Here is a 17895-nt window from a genome sequence, read left to right as displayed (position 1 = left end):
GCGGCTAAGCTGAGACCAGAGACCCCTAGTGTTGAAATTGGCCAGCTTTAGCTACCGTTTCCTTCTCTGGGTAACAGTGATAGATCATTAGAGGCAGCAAATAGCAAGGTGGAAGAGGTTTTGGTGATTATCTAGTTTTGCCTTGGCATAAGCTGAGACTGTTTATGCAACCGTTCTCTTAAGATGCTCCTTTCTGTCAAAAGGTCTGCAAATACATAAGAGCATGACATTCGGGGAAGAATGATGCAAAAACACATTATGTTAAGAAGGATTTCCTCCTAGAACCAAAGGCCATGCTGCTTTTTATCCAAGATCTCCATGATGGACCCCAAGGTGATACTAGGCCCAGTAATGTTCTCAGCATATGCCTGAGACAGCCTAAGATTTCTCCAACAGAAAGCCTTGGCTCCTCCTTTCCCACAGCTTCTCACCCAACCTGGACATGGGATGGCTTAGTGAATGGTTGCAGCCGTGAGCAGCTGAGGCTGCGAGTTTACCTGCCAATAAAACCAGTGTCTAAATCCCTCTGGTTTGTGGAAGACTTTTTCAACTGTATAAATTCAGCCTGTAATGATACCTACTCTACAAGTTTGAACGTTGCAAATTGTTTTTTTCGTAAAATGAGTTCAAGGGACACAATAAAGACATTTGAGGGAGTTAACACAGATAAGCATTGAATTGTGAGAAAAAAATAGAAAAACAGTAGGTTTTGAAATAATATTTTGCAAACTTGGCTGCACATTAGAATTTCTGGCAGAGCTTTTAAAAATACAGATTGTGGTAGATTGCAAAAAATGGCTACAGTCTTTCACTTCTTGGTAATGTGCTTTTTCAGCTTTTCCCATCAAGAAGTGAAATCTCTTTCCACTCCCACCGCTGTGAGGTTGGACTTATGGTGTCCTTCAGTCAGTAAGATGCAGCAGACGGGATCATACCAGTTCCATGCCTTGGTCTTAAGAGGCCTTGTGTGATTCGCTTATCTTCTGGAACCCTCCCCAGGCCAGTCTGCTGGATGAAAAAGGACAGCAGAGCTCAGCTGATTAAACTAAGGCCATCCTAGATTGGCCAGCCCCCAGCCAACTGGAGAGCTGACCACTGAGCCCAGTCTAATCAGAACTACCCAGTTGAGACCAATCCAAATTGACAGCCAACGGAATTGTGAGTTATACAGTTGTTTTTTAAGCCACTATACTTTACAGTGGTTTGTTCCCACTAACTCACTCTAGCAAAATATACTAATGTTTGAGGCCCATCCTTGTGGAATTGGATGAACTGGTCTGAGATGGATCTTAGGCACAGTATATTTTTAAAGCTCTAGATGATTCTCATATGCACCCAGTGTTGAAAACCAACAATCTAGATGAAGACACTTAATGCTTCATGGGCTGGGTTATAGGTTGAGTTAGACCAAGGGTTAACCCAATGGGACTCCTTTGAAGCTTGTGGATATCTCAATGTTTTCCCTTAAGTTATTGGGGTGTAGGTGGTATTTGATTACATAAGTTCTTTAGTGGTGATTTGTGAGATTTTGGTACATCCATCACCCAAGCGGTATACACTGCACTGTATTTGTAGCTTTTATAACTTGTCCCCCTCCCACTCTTCCCCCACCAAGTCCCCAAAGTCCATTCTTTGTATCATTCTTATGCCTTTGCATCCTCATATCTTAGCTCCCACATATCAGTGAGAACATACAATATTTGGTTTTCCGTTCTGAGTTACCTCACTTAGAATAATAGTCTCTAATCTCAGACATCTAAATTTAAAATGAATAAAAAGGCTGGGTGAGAATCCCAGCACTTTGGGAGGCCAAGTGGGGCAGATCACTTGAGGTCAGAGGTTCAAGATCAGCCTGGCCAACATGGTGAAACTCCATCTGTACTAAAATAAAATAAAAATTAAGCTGAGTGCACGCCTGTAATCCTGGCTACTTGGAGACTGAGATGGTGGGAGGATTGCTTGAACCCAGGAGGCAGAGGTTGCAGTGTGCCATTCATTGTGACACTAAACTCCAGGCCGGGTGACAGAGTGAGACTCTATCTCGGAAAATAAAATAAAATAAAATGAATAAAGAAACTCATTAACTTAGAGAAAATAATAAGCCAAGATATAATCTGTACAAAAACGTTAATATTTTTTTAAATCTAGGGCAAATGCAAAGATGTAAGGGACTTTTGATAAAAACCATGTTTAACCTTGACCTTGTACAGGTGGAGAAAGGGAAGCCCAGAGGGTTTCAGTGACTTGCTCAAATCCATACAACTAATTTGTGGCAGGGTTTAGATTCCGTATGAGGCCTTATTATTTTTTTTTTGTCTGTTTTTCTTGATTCTTCCATAGGGTGACAATAAAACGACCCTTCTTTTGACTTACCATATGTGACCTCATATAGAATCTGTGCAAAGTCTAGGACAGGCTATCTCTAAAGTGTTAACAGGTTAAGGAAAAGGTAGTTTTTATGGAGCATCTCTCCTCTTCTGTGATTTATAACAAGGATGACAGGTGTGTTGATTAAGATGTGTTTTGCCTACTGTCAGAGATAGAAATTGTAGTCTCACTAAGAAGAGCAACTTTACTTTTTTTTTTTTTTTAATGAAACCACAATGGGATGCGATAGGGGGAAGAGTGCTTAATTTCTTTCATGAAAAGAGAAAGAAGGCAACTGAGCCATAGTCAATGAATTAAAGCAGTTTATTTAACATTAATTGCAGAATTTACAGCACTACCATTTAATGATAGGAATAAAAATAGAAAGAATCCAGTGTAAGCGATGTCACAGACAAAACATTGGGGTAGGAAATGAGCGAAATTGAAAATGCAATTAACATTCAAAGAAATCTTGCAAAAGGACTGGGAGCTTATCGGGGGTGGGCATCCCCTTGATGATGAAGTGTGATCCTCATCCGCACCAGGATTTCAGGGCAGCCACCGAACACATACCCTGTTGACTGTCCCTGGAGAGTCTTTCAGCACAGTCTGACTTAACATGTTTGAGATGGGGCAAAATCTGGAATATGCTTTGGAAATAAAGCTCAGGGTGAAAAGACAGTAAGAGAGTGGATTTGTGTGTGGGTTTTCTTTTTCAAAACAGAAGGGTGTGCAAATTTTAGGGGTGTGTTTTCCTAATTTTAAACATGAGAGGTGATGTCAAGGGGATCAACTGAAAAGAATAGTTTAAAGTTTTCTCCTATGATTTTCTGTGAAAGCAGGAAGATGAAATAAGAGGCGTACATGTGACTCTGATCTCTTGTCCTTTTGGAATCTGGAAAGAGACCTGTAAAAGGTAGTTGGGTTTCTACTAAAGGTCCGAGTTTCTAGAATAGCTTCCTAGAAGGCAGGTGGCAGAGTACGGTCTTTGAGCATACGGTCAAAGGAGGCTCACACTCTATAGCCATTTTCCCATAAGTTAATTAATGGGTCCCATTTTAAACTTTAAAACTTTAAACAGACCTGGGACAAATTCTTCTCTCTTTACCTCCTCCTTTCTTCCCTCATTAAAGTCACCTTTCAATACCATCAAGCAGTCAACAGTATAAAAGAGAGGATGCAAATCCTGCAGGCCAGCAGGTAAAACTTAAAGGTATTTTAAATAGCAAAAGTAAACACATCTGAGGCCAGTGCCTAAAGTGAGAAAAGAGCCAGGACTGACTTGGATTCTGAGAACAAAACTCGATGGAAGAAAAGACACTGAAACTTGTTTTCACTCACTTTGGTAGAAGGATAGTTTCTCTTGTAATAATTCACTGACCAAGGAAAGATCTACAGTACCTGTGTTAATAAAGTAGTATCTTGGTGGAAATGTTTGAATAGAAAGAATGAAAAAAAATGGACAGGCTCTTTCTGGTTCAGGATAACACTTTCTAAGAAATGCAAAGGATGAAGAAGAAAACTAATTGAAATGCTGGTCAATCCCTAATTATCTTTTTTCATAAAGCTCTTTGGCATCCTAGACCTGGGGAGAAAAGATTGAACTGCTCTTGGATTGAGGGAAGATTAGGTGACTGGAGATATGAATTAGAAGAGAAACCAACACCAAGAATTTGCCTGCATCATCTCAGTCCCTGCATCTAAACTTCAGTGGTTATTTATCAAGTTATCAATGTGACGCTTGTGTTTTTATTTCAGAAATTTCAGTATGCAAGGTGTTTTCCAAACTTTCATGGTAAGAAGTCTGCTGGCACCACTTGGACTTGTGTAACACAAAAAAGTGTAGTAAAGAAAGGAAATAATATCCTACCTTCAAGGAAGTATCTGTTAGTGATATGACTACCCATCCAATTGCCAGATAGTCTTTGGATTTCTTTTCTTCCCAGATGGCAGGATCCTTATCATAATTTGAAAAAACTGTCCTAGAGAGTAAGCTGACTCTTAAGCTAAAGGCCAAATTGGACCAAAGCAAAGGATATAGGGGGGAAAAAAACCACAAACTCTACAACTTTTTGAATAGGACTTTCAAGCAGAGATAAAGTAGGCATGGATGAGCCATGTTTTTGGCTGGGGCAATAGCTGTGGTTCAGCCAGTCCCCGAAGACAGAACAACAGCACAGGCAATGTGCACTGCCCCTGCCCCCTGAGATGGGAGCAAGGCACAGGGAGATAGTGGGGTTTCCTTTTCTCTCTTGTATTTTTCAGATCAGAGAATTGAGAATAACTAAAATATAACCTAGAAACAAAACAATAGAAAACCCCATTCCATACCTTGCTTTGTTTTCTAAATAAGCATCTCCAAAAGGTATAGATGGGATAGCTAAACAAGATGCACGGGCTGGTGGGAAGGAGACTTCTGATCTGGAGGAGCCCCACTGAATGAGAGGACCTGGACCCTTTGCAACCCCAGGATGAAGGAAGAAGCCTTCAGTAATGTCCCAGGTGAAGTCACCAGATGGGCTGCAACAGCCTTGACTGGGTAGAGTGCAAGGTGGGGAAAGGTGAGTGCCTGGTGAGCACCAGAAGATTCAAGGTTACTATTTTCTTTTTCTTGCCTTTCATGTATGAATTGGAGTCTGCCTTCGTGATGGCACATGCTCAAGACCAGGGGATTGCAGGGAAGTGTTGGCGTCCAGAGAGAGAGAGGTTAGAGAGTTTTGGCCCATTTCTCTTTAAAGCTGACAGACATAGAGGTCTCTTCCAGTACCAAAACCTACCTTCCAGCCCATGATCTGCCTTTTCCCAGGCCAGGCCCATGTTTCCCCAAGAGGGCAGAGAGGAAAACCAGGCCAAGCTGAGGTAATTTCGTAGTTTTGTGTCTCTAAGGAAAAGGACATCCACTGGCACAAAGCATTGAGTAAAAACCCTTTAATAACAAAATAACATTCACCATGTATCTACTTCAGTTGTCTGGAAAACTCAGCTTACACTTGATTCAACATACCACTTTCCACAATGTTAAAAAAAAAAGGACATAAAATGGCATAACAAAATATACCTTGGATTTCATAAGACAAGTCTTATTGGCAAAGTGTAACGAGCCAGACCCATGCATTGCCTGTGATAAAAAAAAAAGCTGGGGGTGGGGACTGGGCACACTCGTGTCTCAAACACCCCTCTGTTTTCTTTGGATCAAAAATGCATTTGAACTTGGTAGATTCTACAATATCTGCATTAAGAGGAACAGTTTGTGGGTTTGTGGGTGTCAGGAAAACTTTGCTGAAACAAATATCAATTTTATTGTGGGAGAACACATAAAGCTTTCTGGAAGATTAAACACTAGTACAATTATCAACTGTCTTACAGAAGCCGATTTTAAAAATTCTTGTATCTGTTCCCATCTTCGGCAGATTAATAAGGTAAAAAATAAAAAGACTACATATCAAAGCTTACATTACCACAATCTACTTCATAAGGCCAAATAAAAATCTGTTTCTTTGTATTATTCATGACAGCATGTTCCCGATATATCCTCACTGACAGATTATATGAATGCTGTACTGTCAGTGATTTTCAATATTTTGCATAGCAGACTGCTGCTTTTCCACCAGGGTTTCCTAGGCTGCATGCTCCTATGCAAAATAAAGTGTGCTTGGCAGTTGATTTGGCTTTATGTCAAGCATTTTGGTTTGGGAAATATGAAACTTGGGACTGGGTCTCCAAACCCAAGTATAAGAAAGAACACATTTCCCCAGTTCCCTGCAACTGAAAAATACATTTGACATATAGAGGCCTCAGATAACTGGAGGATTTAAGGAAGATGGTTTTCCTAAAGTGGGTTTCAAAACTTCTTCTTACAGTCCCTTGTAGAAGGTAGATGGAACATTGTCGGGTAGGTGAAAATTAAGTTAGAGTCACCTCCGAGTCTAGGGAGGGAGAGCCATGGTAGTTGCACATGTGAAGTTTTGGGAAATGGCTGCGTATTTTTGTCCAAATCACTGGAACAGTTGGTGGGAATGTCCAGGAGAGTGGACAAAAAAGCCAGAGAAGAATGCCATTTGAGATTCTACTGGGAACTGACCTGGTGACAAAATACTAGAAGAAACCACACACAGTCAAAAATAGCCATTCCCAAGTAGAGATCAAGGAGGGCCAGAGCTGGATTATTTGCACCTCCATATACAGGGCCAGTTAGGTCTAAGTTCATGAGCATAAAGCCAAAATAACTCCTTTTAGTGGAAATTAAATATGCAAAGGTGAGTTTTTCAATACTTGCTTTCAAACCCCTCTCTGGTATGGTGATATATCTGGGTTATGAGGATCCAAATTTGTGGAATGCAAGTTGGTTAACTCAAAAATTTGGAATAACCTTTCTCATTATAAAATCTGAACCCAATTCAATGTGACTCATTTTCAGATCCCAACAGATGTAAAGGGTATTTTCGAGGTGAGACATCTCCCAATAAAACCAATATTACCACTGTCTGGGGCTGAACTGTGTACATTTTCACAGTTTAATGTATACACAACTGTTCCACAACTGCTAACAAACGATAGGCGCCCATGCATGAATCAAGTCCACTGAACCAAAGGGAAGATCTAGCTCAAAAGGAAAAATGTTGCTATTAAGACCACAATGCATCACACTGCTAAATTTTTAGCCTCATGCATAAAATTATAGCACTGATTGGCAGTTGCTAATTATAATACTACACTGTTAACACAGAACAATTAATTGTTCAGACCAAGTAGCACAAATGTAGAAAATAATTATTCTTTTCAACAGAGCAAATGAACACAGATTGTTTCTTCAGCAAAATATGAAACTGTAAACTTTGGGCTCATTCTGCAACTTTCCCCAATCCAGCATAAACAAAATCCAAAGGGGGGGAAAAAAACATACATATTTCTTTTTAAGCGCACCTTTTTCGTCTATTACAAAAGCACAACCTAAAACGTATAAAGCTTTTTTTTTCTTTTTTCTTTTTTTAAATCACAGTTACCAAAAGAAACAGTGAATAATTTATTACATACGCTATAATAACATTACTCTAAACACTATTGTCTATGAGGTATATCTGAGAAAATTCGGTAAGGAATTGCGCGGTCTGCATTGCCAACGTGCCCGGGTTCATAGTAAAGCTTTGGAACCGTGAAGAACTAGAAAAAAGGGAAGAACGAGGGAGGCAGAGGAGGAGACATAGAGAAAGAACCTTTGGTATTAGTACAAATCTTGTTCTTTGCAGGGTTGCATTGCAAAGCACCACAGTACAATAAGCCCACCAACTGACTGTATGGAGGCCCAGTTGAAGCTGAGGTATTCACAGGAAGAATTAAAAAAAGCACAGAGAGGTCCAGACTGGCTAAATCGTTGCTTTGGTTCAAGCAAGGCACTCGTCCCGTGGTTATGTCACACTTTGCAAGTGAAGCATGAGGCTGGGGGGATTGCTGAGGAGGTGTCTGCCAAGTGGGGATGTTTTCTGTGTTCAGGCTGCCATGGCTCTTCCTAGATGCTCTCTCGTATAGGTGTGGCAGTAGGAAGATTGGGGAAGGTGATGTTCGCTTATAGGGGAACTCTGCTGCTCAGTGAATCAAGTCATTTTTGCTCTGTCTCCCAGGGATTCTGAGAGTTCTATTTCCAATAGGAATTTGGGAAGAAAACCAAAGCAATGTGTTCTTTGGAAGGAAGGCCTTACAGCTCTGCCTTGTATTGGGAGAAGATGGGGCTTTGAGCTTGTTTGGACAGGAGGGAACTTTCACATCAGGTGGCACTTGAAAACTTCAGAAAGAGGGTAACAGTGTTTCCTATAGTTTGTCAATCTGTCATCTATATTCCCCTACTAGCTATGCTTTGTTGAGGCATGGAACTGATGAGTTGATTGGTCTTTTCCTCTCTTTGCTTCTTTGTCTAAACGGTCTCTTTAAAAGCTCAAAGATAACTACATTATGTGAAATGCAAAAGAGTAGCACTCAAAAAGAGCTATATGGACTAGAGGTGGATCTTTGCATGTCTCTAAAACCCATTTGGTCAAAAGCTAAGAGACAGATTCATTGGCTAACACACAAATCATGTTGATGAATGGATCTTAATAGTGATTTAATCATTTAATGGAATCTAAAGAAACTTGAAGAAGACCAATTAATTTCATGAGTAAGAAGGAAAGAGAGAAGCAACTTTAAGTAGCCATTTCTTAAACTGGCATATCAATTCCTCTGTAATTTTGGGGTTATTTTTCATTTACCATGAACTACCCTTTGTTATCAAATGATGTAAGGCTTAAACTTCTCTCATAAATACAGAGTTGCTTACAAATGAAATGTCAACACCTATAACCGAAAAGGAAAAGGCTGAAGAGCTTAAATGTCACATGTGCCAGTGGTGTTCAAATTCCCTTTCTTGATAAATACTGACTTTTTTTTTTTTTTTTTTTTTTTTTTTGAGACGGAGTTTTGCTCTTGTTACCCAGGCTGGAGTGCAGTGGCGCGATCTCGGCTCACCGCAACCTCTGCCTCCTGGGTTCAGGCAATTCTCCTGCCTCAGCCTCCCAAGTAGCTGGGATTACAGGCACGCGCCACCGTGCCCAGCTAATTTTTTGTATTTTTAGTAGAGACGGGGTTTCACCATGTTGACCAGGATGGTCTCGATCTCTTGACCTCGTGATCCACCCGCCTCGGCCTCCCAAAGTGCTGGGATTACAGGCGTGAGCCACCGCGCCCGGCCAATACTGACTTTAAAATACCCATAATAATCAAATCCAACAAGCCAAGAATGAACTTTCTTCTCCCTCTGAATTAAAAACTTATTTATACAATGCTTTGTAATGGAGAATTTCAAAAGTGATCACACTGTTGGAATCAACATGTATTTCCTAGGGCAAAAAGTCTTTGTATTGCAAGGCAGGCCACCTTCATGAAGCCACTGATCATATGTGACTATGTTGAGATACTAATGGGACACTGAAAATGCTTGTCACTATTGTTACAGGCTGAAAATGTTAAGAGATAAAAACTCCAGTCCCTGTTCATTGCTAAAGGATTGCCACTGTTCTATTTGTCCATGTGGGACCCGTCTCATGCATAGGCAGCACTGCACAATAGGTGGAGTGCTGGGGCAGGAACCGGGAGGCGTGTTTGGCTTTCACTCTCAAGAGTTATTTGATTCAGATAACTATTTCATTCCTCCAGGCCACCGGGGCTTGGACTAAATGATTCCTAGGGTCTCTTCCATCTCAACGACTCAATGGTCAGAGCTTCTGAGATTCAATAACTGGCAATCTTCACTGTGATAGCTCCCAGCAGGGACAGAGGCCATGGCTAGGACTGAAGGCCATTTCCAACCAGTTTCCTTCCCCAATTTGGAATCAGAATTTAAGGAATCCAATTACAGCAGCATCTGAACTCACATCCTGAACATGCGGAGGGGACAGCAAACAAATAAGACAAAACACAGAAAATATCCCTTTCCAAATTAGCAGCCGCCGTCATATAGATAATTATTTCTTTGGGGTATCTGAGCTGTGGCTGTACATACCATATGTCAGAGAAAATCCTTCAAATTATAAAAGAGCACAAGCAAAATGCAGACCGCACAGAGAAAGAAATCTTTGGTATCTTTGGTGTCATCAACACGATTAAAATTACAAATGGAAAAAGTCAGTGAGGTAGCCTTCTTTGGTTCTCACTAGAAATAGAAAGTTTTTCCTTTTTTTTTTCTTTTTTCTGCTTTTTTTTTTTTTTCCTTTTTTGTTTTGTTGCTTTACATACACACAGAGTTCATTCTTGGAAGCAGCTAGTGTAAGGGTTTCTCTCTTTTTGCTTAACGATTTTTATTTATTTATTTATTTTTCCAGTTTCTGTATAGAAGCCCCGAAATCCAGGCTGGTGAAGCAGGGTCTCGGCTTACGTTTTCTGAATGCACAGGTTCAGGTTGAATAGTCATTGCTTGTCCACAAAATTTGCTCTGTTGTTCTGACAGCAAACAAACTGCAGTGCTCTCTGTTGTTTTAAATAAAAAATATAAACTATATAGTGCACCTTTCACAGATGCTGAATAAGTTAAATAAATAAGTTACAATATGAAGGCTCTGAGGGCCACAATAATTAAGACGTGAAGTTCACCTGGTACCAGGTGGGGCTGCGAACTTAAGTTAAATAATTTAATAATTGTTACTTAGATTATTTTAAAAGCTAATTTAAGAGGGAAGAATATCCCAAATTCTCTTTGTGTAACCTGTATTTCTTCCCTGTCTGTAACAGAATTTCACTGCTTTATAAAGCAAACTAAACTTCAAGAGTATTCCAAGCAGAATTTTGCATCTCTGATGCACCATCGGTCTAGGTTTTGATAAATAAGCACAAGGACTAAAATCACACTAAGAGAGGACGGTCAAATAATTACCCAAATCCTATACATTTATGTACTAGAAACTAATTTAAATAAGTTAATTACATTAATGATACTTAGATTGCTGGGTCATAACCCAAAGAGTCAAGATAAAAAACATTCTGTGGGGCGGGGTGGGGGGTGTCTTCATTTTTTGACTGACAACATGTATAACCTCTTTTGATAGTTTAAATAAAAATAGAGCAGGAAATTATAACCTCTGAAGCTTTCTCATGTTAAAGACCACTTTGATGTGATAAGCATGAAAAATATCACCACTCCTAACTAGCTAATGCAGCCTCCCCAGGACCGCAGTACCACCGTCCACTGTCTCAACCCTGGAAACCAGAGCCCACTGTCTCCCCATTGGTTTGCGCTTGACTTTACTATTTTTTCTTTTCTTTTTTTTTCCTTTTTGCCCTTTTCCAGGTCTTTGGATTTAGCTATAGTTATGAAAGATCCAGAATAAAGCTATTTAACCGAAGTCATCAAGCATAGGTGTCATCTTAACACTGATGATTAAATAATATAAAAGGGTTTTTAAAAGTGAAGTTTATCTTGGATGGGCCCAAATGAAATTAATTCCAAGTGTACAAGATGAAGATGCTGGGATACTTTTGTTTTCCCTGCACTTTGGTTTTCAATGTTACAATAAATAATGAAAACAATGTACATTGTAAAAGTACCACATACATGTTAAATGATGATTTAAAATCTATTTATTGTAACAGATTACAGTTTATATGTATGAAGCATGTCTGCACACACTTGCATGTACACAGTCTAGACACCTATAGGTAACGTGTATTGTTGTAAAGACGTCTATGAGAATACATGTTAAAATATGTATCTAAATTTGTATACATCCAAGCCGGCAGACTGTATAAGCTTCAGGCAGACTTATCTGCCAAGGTTTATGCAATGTGAAATGCCTGCTGCTAAAAATGGAGCAGAGTCGAAGACTTCCAAAGGATGAACAAACTGGTAACAATGTGTTTTTTTCTTATACACATTTTCTTCACTAAAAAATGTATTAGCTGGTTAATTCCAAACAACTAACTCCAAAACCTCTAAGGAAAGCTTGGGCTCTACCAATAACTGTTTCAGGCTGTCAGTCATTTTAGTATCTGAGAATAAGGAGCCTCGTTTAAGGTCCTGTGTGATTCACACAACAGCCCATCAGCCTCAATGGTAAGTTCTGGATCTACCTATGTGAGGTCCTATATATTTTAATAATGACTTTTATATTTTATAAGTATTCTGAGACTTTCTAAAACAGATAAACCCTCTCCTCTTTCCCTCCCTCACCTTGGAAACAAACAAATCATTGATAGAAAATAGGCCTTGAGACATCCATATTTAAAGCCAACATCGTTATCCTGTAAGGCTTATACAACCAACTGGGGTGCTACTCTTTATTCAGTAAGGATTTTTATGGCCTTATTTTAAAATTAGAATCTCCTGTTGTTTCAGAGGTGACTTGTCTTAGCTAAAGATACAAAATTACTAATCTATCAAGTTTGGCAGATAGATATCAGAAATTTATAGGTATATCAGCTCTATCCCTTCTTCTACCATTTCCACTTACTCTTCCTGGTTAGGCTAAGAAGTCCAAGTCACATGGTATCAGCAACAACAAAAACAAAAAGTCAGCTCTAACCTGTTATGAATCTAGACGGTTATCGCCAAGGTAGTTGTGTCTGGACCTTGTGGTCAACCTCACCACATGTATCATTTTTTTCTCCACTTTTTGATAGAGTCCATTATTCTTCAACAACATTGCAAACAGGGTTTTTCTTCTTAGATTTTAAAATATCCAACTATTCAAACTCCTGAAAATCCGAGTTCACTACAAAGGCATACTGTCATGACACTTTGGTAATGATAATCAAACAGACATTCCTATAATCCTACAAACATTTTCAAAAGTGGGGAAGTTTCCCCCTCTACCCAGATAACAGTGATTTTAAAATCTGCTCAACTTTAATTTACTGGCACTAGTAGGTGGATGCCCAGTATAGACAAGGGAAAATAACTGATTATCTAAAAAGTATTTATTTTTGGCTTTGAAATATGTTGGTTGACTTAGCAAAGTGTGTGTGTGTGTGTGTGTGTGTGTGTGTGCGTGCGTGTGTGTGTATCAGATTGACATTCCAAATTTTTATTTTATTTTAGCTTGAATTGAAAATTATTTTGGACTTCCTAAAGCCTATAACTGCCAAGAGCCTGCAGGCAGAAAAGGCAGCTTAGAGGCAATTCTTTCTGGATTTCTCCAGAGGAAGTGCCATGTTTCCAGACTCAACTAGCCTGTACCTTTATACACGGTGCAAGCTAAACACTTCTTTTACATTTTTGGAAAAGCTTTTAAATATTGGTGTTGAGTTTTTATTTGTTGTTACTGTTTCCTTTTAAAAAAGAAATGTACTGTCTCTTTTTATTATTATTATTATTTCCTGGAATGAAATAACTACATCCCCAGTACCAAAAATCACACTAAAACAGAAACAATGCAAGCCTATTTGTATAAAGGAATGAAGGAAATTACTTTTCCACTCAATTTCTGTGAGAGTTTGGATTTCTGTTGCCTCAAGAATGTGAAATCTGGTTAACTGTTCCTTCACACCATCCCTTTTGCTGATGGCTGAGGAATGCCTGGAATTTTCCGTGGATTGAGGTAATGGATCCTAAACTATAACCAAATCCAAATGAGTATTTTCTCTGAAATTATTAACTTAAAATAAAATGTACAAATCCTTGAGTAAACTCACTGGGTTAAATTATATTACCTTTCAATATAGCATCTTTTTCTGTTAGATTTCTAACAAATTGAAATTCTACTGGGCTTAAAATTTTGACACATAACTGTATAGATACACACATATATTTATATATGTATGTAAATAATTTTTTAAAAGCAAGCACTTCTCTCTGGTATGACATTATCTGGTATGAGACATTTATTAAAGCTCCTGGGGAAAAATTATTGCCTTTTTTAAAAAAAAAATATTATGACATGTTCTTCTGATGACCAGAGGACTGGTTTGACCAGTGTTGAAATATCAGATCACAAAGGCAGCCTCTATTGGTCTAGATATCTTCAGAGGATGCCGGAGACCCAAATGCTGAGATTAGAGTGTCAAAGAATCACTAACCAAATCAAGCAGGCTCCATTCCTCAATCCAGTCTGGAAAAGAGCAACCATTTCCATTGGCTACATGTTACAGGACTTGTTTAGAAATACTCAAGTTGAAATCAACCCACCTGGGAACATTCCTCTGTTGAAATATGCTCTTTTCTTAGTCCTTTGACAAAGGAAACATGGAGGATGAGCAAGGGACAAAGGGACACAAGGGAAAAGCCAAGGAACAATCTCCCAGGCAGGATGAATTATAAAAATTGTGAAGAGTTCTGTTCTCTCACGGCCCCTGCACAGGGAGACCCACATAGCAAGAATGAGGAGGTGGCACAAAGAACAACAATGGGGCTCCGCTGGGGCAGGACTCTGGGAGTCTCCCCAAAATCTGCTTCATATTTTCTCTCCAGGATTGAGACACTCTCCCCCACCCCACCCAACACCACTGCCCACCCCAGTGCCAGCTGTGGTTGCACATAGGCTTGTCAAAATACAAATTGGTAATTACCACCCTGAGGAAATCTATCAACCCATTGCAACAGAAGCTGGACTTCCCCTATGAGAAGTCCCTTTGGTGGATCTGCTCACCGAGGGGGTCTGGCACACCTAGATGGGACAGGGCAGCAACTGGAGAACAGATTTCTGGGATGGCCTCATATTCTATAACTGGTGAAAATGGATCAGTGAGCCTTCCCAGCAGTTACAGAAGATGAGCACCCCAATGTCAGGGCCCAGTTCTGGGCCGAGTCTGGCGGATGTACCTCACTCACCACCTTGTCAAGGCTGAGGCATAGAATAGAGATGACTCCGAATACAAATAAAACTCATTTACACCATGGATCCATTTATCAACAGGTTAAATGCTGAAATGCTTGATCTTGACTTTAAACCTTTCCCAGAAACTTCCATAGAGATCTGAATACTTCAAATCATCCACAGTGGCAAATTAACTCTGGAATGGCATGAGAAATGAGAAAAATTCTGAACCGAATACTTAACAAATGAGGCAACTGGACAAAAACAAGACATGAATTTGGACAGCAATAATTTTGGGTTATCACCAATGTCAAGTTGATCTATATACGTATTTATATATTATATATATCTTTCTTTAGAAATGCAACTTTACAGCTGATTTTTAAAAAGCTAATAGAAAAGTAGAAACTGGCAATTATTTTTACATGTTTCCCCCCACCCCCAAATGAAGCCCTGTTAGGATGTAGTAATCATGTGAAAACGAGGCTGTAAATTCCTCTATAAACTCTTTGGTTCTGTGGCTCAGGAGAGGATGCATCACCAAGACCCCTATCCCTGACCCTTACTCCCTTTCCCTCCCCTGATGATGAGACTCTGAACATAGAAGGAACCAAGTCTAAGGGTTAAGCAAAGAACATTCAAGTGATAATGTTATTCCCTACTCTCTGCTGAGCAGAGAGACAAGAACTGTTCAATATCCCAACATCTTAAACTTGGAGTGCATGGAAACTTCTGAGAGATTCCATGTGGGGGTAAAAAGCTATAAAACAAAATTAAAGGGAAACAATAAAATCAAACAAATGGCCCTTTCCTTTTGTTGCTCAGAGAAACATAATTGATTACCTTTATACAGATCAATGGCGCTATTAGTATTTTAGCCAGGCAAGAGGAGATAATGAACTGAAACAAAAGGTGTGAGAAATCCTCATCTTTGGTATTGTAGCTGTTGAGGTTTCTGTTGCTCTGTTCCGTGTTCTTTTGAAAAACTGCATAGGCACAAATTAAAGACAATCTTCAACTTTAAGATTACCGTGTGAGTTGTCAAATGAAGCAGCAGCCACTGAGGCTCTTCCTTATTTCTATCTTTGTCTCAACCCTTTCTTTAAAATCTGCTTCCAAAAAATGTCCCAAGAGGTCTGTTTGAACAATGTGTCTCGCTGTTTCTTTTTGTTTTTGTTTTTTTCTGGCGTGCTTCCTTCTTATTGGTGGTGATTTCCATTGATTTACAGATTTATTTATTCATTTTTAATGGGACAGTTTTGTTTGTTGCAGAAGTAGGTGCAGAAAAAGTTTCTTTGGTTTCGATTAAATAATTCATAAAAAAGTTCAGTCTCAAGTGTCTGTAAAGAATCATTGCAGCGTTTGGCTTGCTTTGAACACCCCCATGGTGCCCATCTGGGGCCATTCACTGGTAAATATGCACATTGTGACCTTCGCAATCTCCCAGAGTTCTGTAGGCGCTCTTCCACTTGCTATGGGAAGGTGACAGCTGGCATGGCAAAGCCACTCCACTGGGTGGCTTGGCTAACGTCTTTGGCGTAGCTGGTCCGCTCAGCCCGATGGTGCGCCAAATGCAAGAGCTGAATGCCATTCGGAGTTGCAGAGGTTTTCTGATTTCTAAAAGTAATCACAGTATTTTTAGGCTAGAAAATGACAAGTCATAAATGTCTTTGGTTTGCAGTATTCTGCTTCTTTGGTGTGCTGTGTTTTCTCCAGATTTATTCAGCTGTTTTGCAAGGATGATTCAACAACAGAAGAGACTTAGGACTAGATGACAGTCATGAGTAACATGTATGGAGGTTTGATTGATTTTTTTTCTTGCTAGAAAACACAGAAAACATCCCTACTAATGGTATAGATGAGGAAAAACCCCAAATCAGAAAGAGTGAGAATGGATTACGTGGTGGTCATAATGCACAGTAGGAGGGACCAGATGACTGATCGACCATGAAGGACATATTAATGATCTAAAAAAATCTAGATCTTTTAAAATGCTGCATTTGCTCCATGTACCATGACAGTTAAATTGGCCTCCTGAGTGTGCGTCTGCATTACGTACAACAGAATTTGTAGCAAACTGCAATGTGCTTGAAGCCATATTCTCATCAATTCCCTAATGACTTCACAACAGGTATCTTGAAAACCGAGATGCGGTGAACCCAGAACCTTTCTTACTTCTGTTTATCTTTGTTGTGCTTGATACTTTGAGCTCAAGTGAACTGATTGGTTTTTTGACGGATCCAAGACCATATGAGATTTTCAGGAGGTAAAGAAAAAAAAAATTGTAAGCTGGATCAACTTGAAGCTTTCTAAATCATTCAATGAAAAGATGTCTGAGTTGGAAAAACAGGTCCTTGGATTGTTTTCCTAATGTCCATATTTAAAACTTGTGCTCAGTAACTACCATTCTGATGTTTTTTACGTTATGGCTGTGAACTTGGAAATACTGTGGTATGATGAGGCTAAGCACGTGGAAAGCAAATGAGGTCATTCTTGTTGCTAGATTCTTCTCTTATTGTTGCATCTTGGAAGCCTAAACTCAGAGTATTTACATAGGCCAAATTCCCATTGTTACTCATAGGAACTGACTGCAAGAAACTGACAGGACCCGAAGAGGGACGGATGACATTTTAAGCAATCCTGAGCTTGGGTGACACCATACTGGAATTAACTCACTTCAGGAAGGCCCCATTTGGGTTTCTGGGATGCTTAGCATGCTCAGAGGACAGTGTCTGGTTCTAAGAGATTAATTTTTCGGCTTGCACTTGGACTCCATAGCCATTAAAAACAAAAAACACCTGGCCTATGATTACAGCTAGAATAGAAGTTTCTTTGCAAGAGAATTGTGCTTTCAAATCACCAGTGAAGGGCCCCAGCTAGGAATCCGGTGTCTTTTTCCTTTGTTTTCTTTTGGTATCTGTTGTCCTCATTTGGAGGTGACTTGTGCCCAAGTGAGAGTCCTTCCATCATGCTTTGGTACACGTGCTGGAGGTGGACGAGGAGCCCCCGGTGCTCAGATCATCTTGCCACTTCTCCAGGCTGCGGCGCCTGGCATTCATGAAGAAGTTGCTGACGGTCGTGAGCTCCAGGCCCAGCTGCTGGGAAATGGTTATCTGCATCTCCTTTGACGGGCGTTTGTTCTCCTTGAAGATGGCGAAGAGTGTTCGGCGTTGGAGGTCAGTGAACACCAGGCGGGATTTCTTCTGGGAATTGTTCCTGTCTTTGTTTGGTTCTTGCTCTTTGCGTTTGCACGCTT

General features: G+C 39.8%; 1 protein-coding gene across 2 annotated transcripts in view; it reads right to left on the bottom strand.

Moving 5' to 3' along the window:
* Positions 1-2673: 2673 nt before the first annotated feature.
* ONECUT2 (one cut homeobox 2) overlaps positions 2674-17895 on the bottom strand; it is a 55826-nt gene continuing 40604 nt past the window's right edge. The window contains exons 2-3 of one of the 2 annotated variants that reach the window (XR_013525924.1): positions 15483-17892; positions 2674-14835 (exon numbers count right to left, since the gene is read on the bottom strand). Coding sequence is in view for 1 of the 2 variants with exons in the window: in XM_035271197.3 (XP_035127088.3) it covers positions 17606-17892 (287 nt within the window). In the remaining variant the exon portion in view is untranslated. Of the gene's footprint in view, positions 17893-17895 lie in introns of both variants that reach the window. The other variant, XM_035271197.3, reaches the window with a different exon arrangement.

The sequence above is a fragment of the Callithrix jacchus genome, chromosome 13 (genome assembly GCF_049354715.1).
Source record: "Callithrix jacchus isolate 240 chromosome 13, calJac240_pri, whole genome shotgun sequence".
In the NCBI taxonomy this organism is placed as follows: Eukaryota; Metazoa; Chordata; class Mammalia; order Primates; family Cebidae; genus Callithrix; species Callithrix jacchus.
Note: the sequence above shows the minus strand (reverse complement) of the source record. Positions and strands in the feature narration are given on the sequence as shown.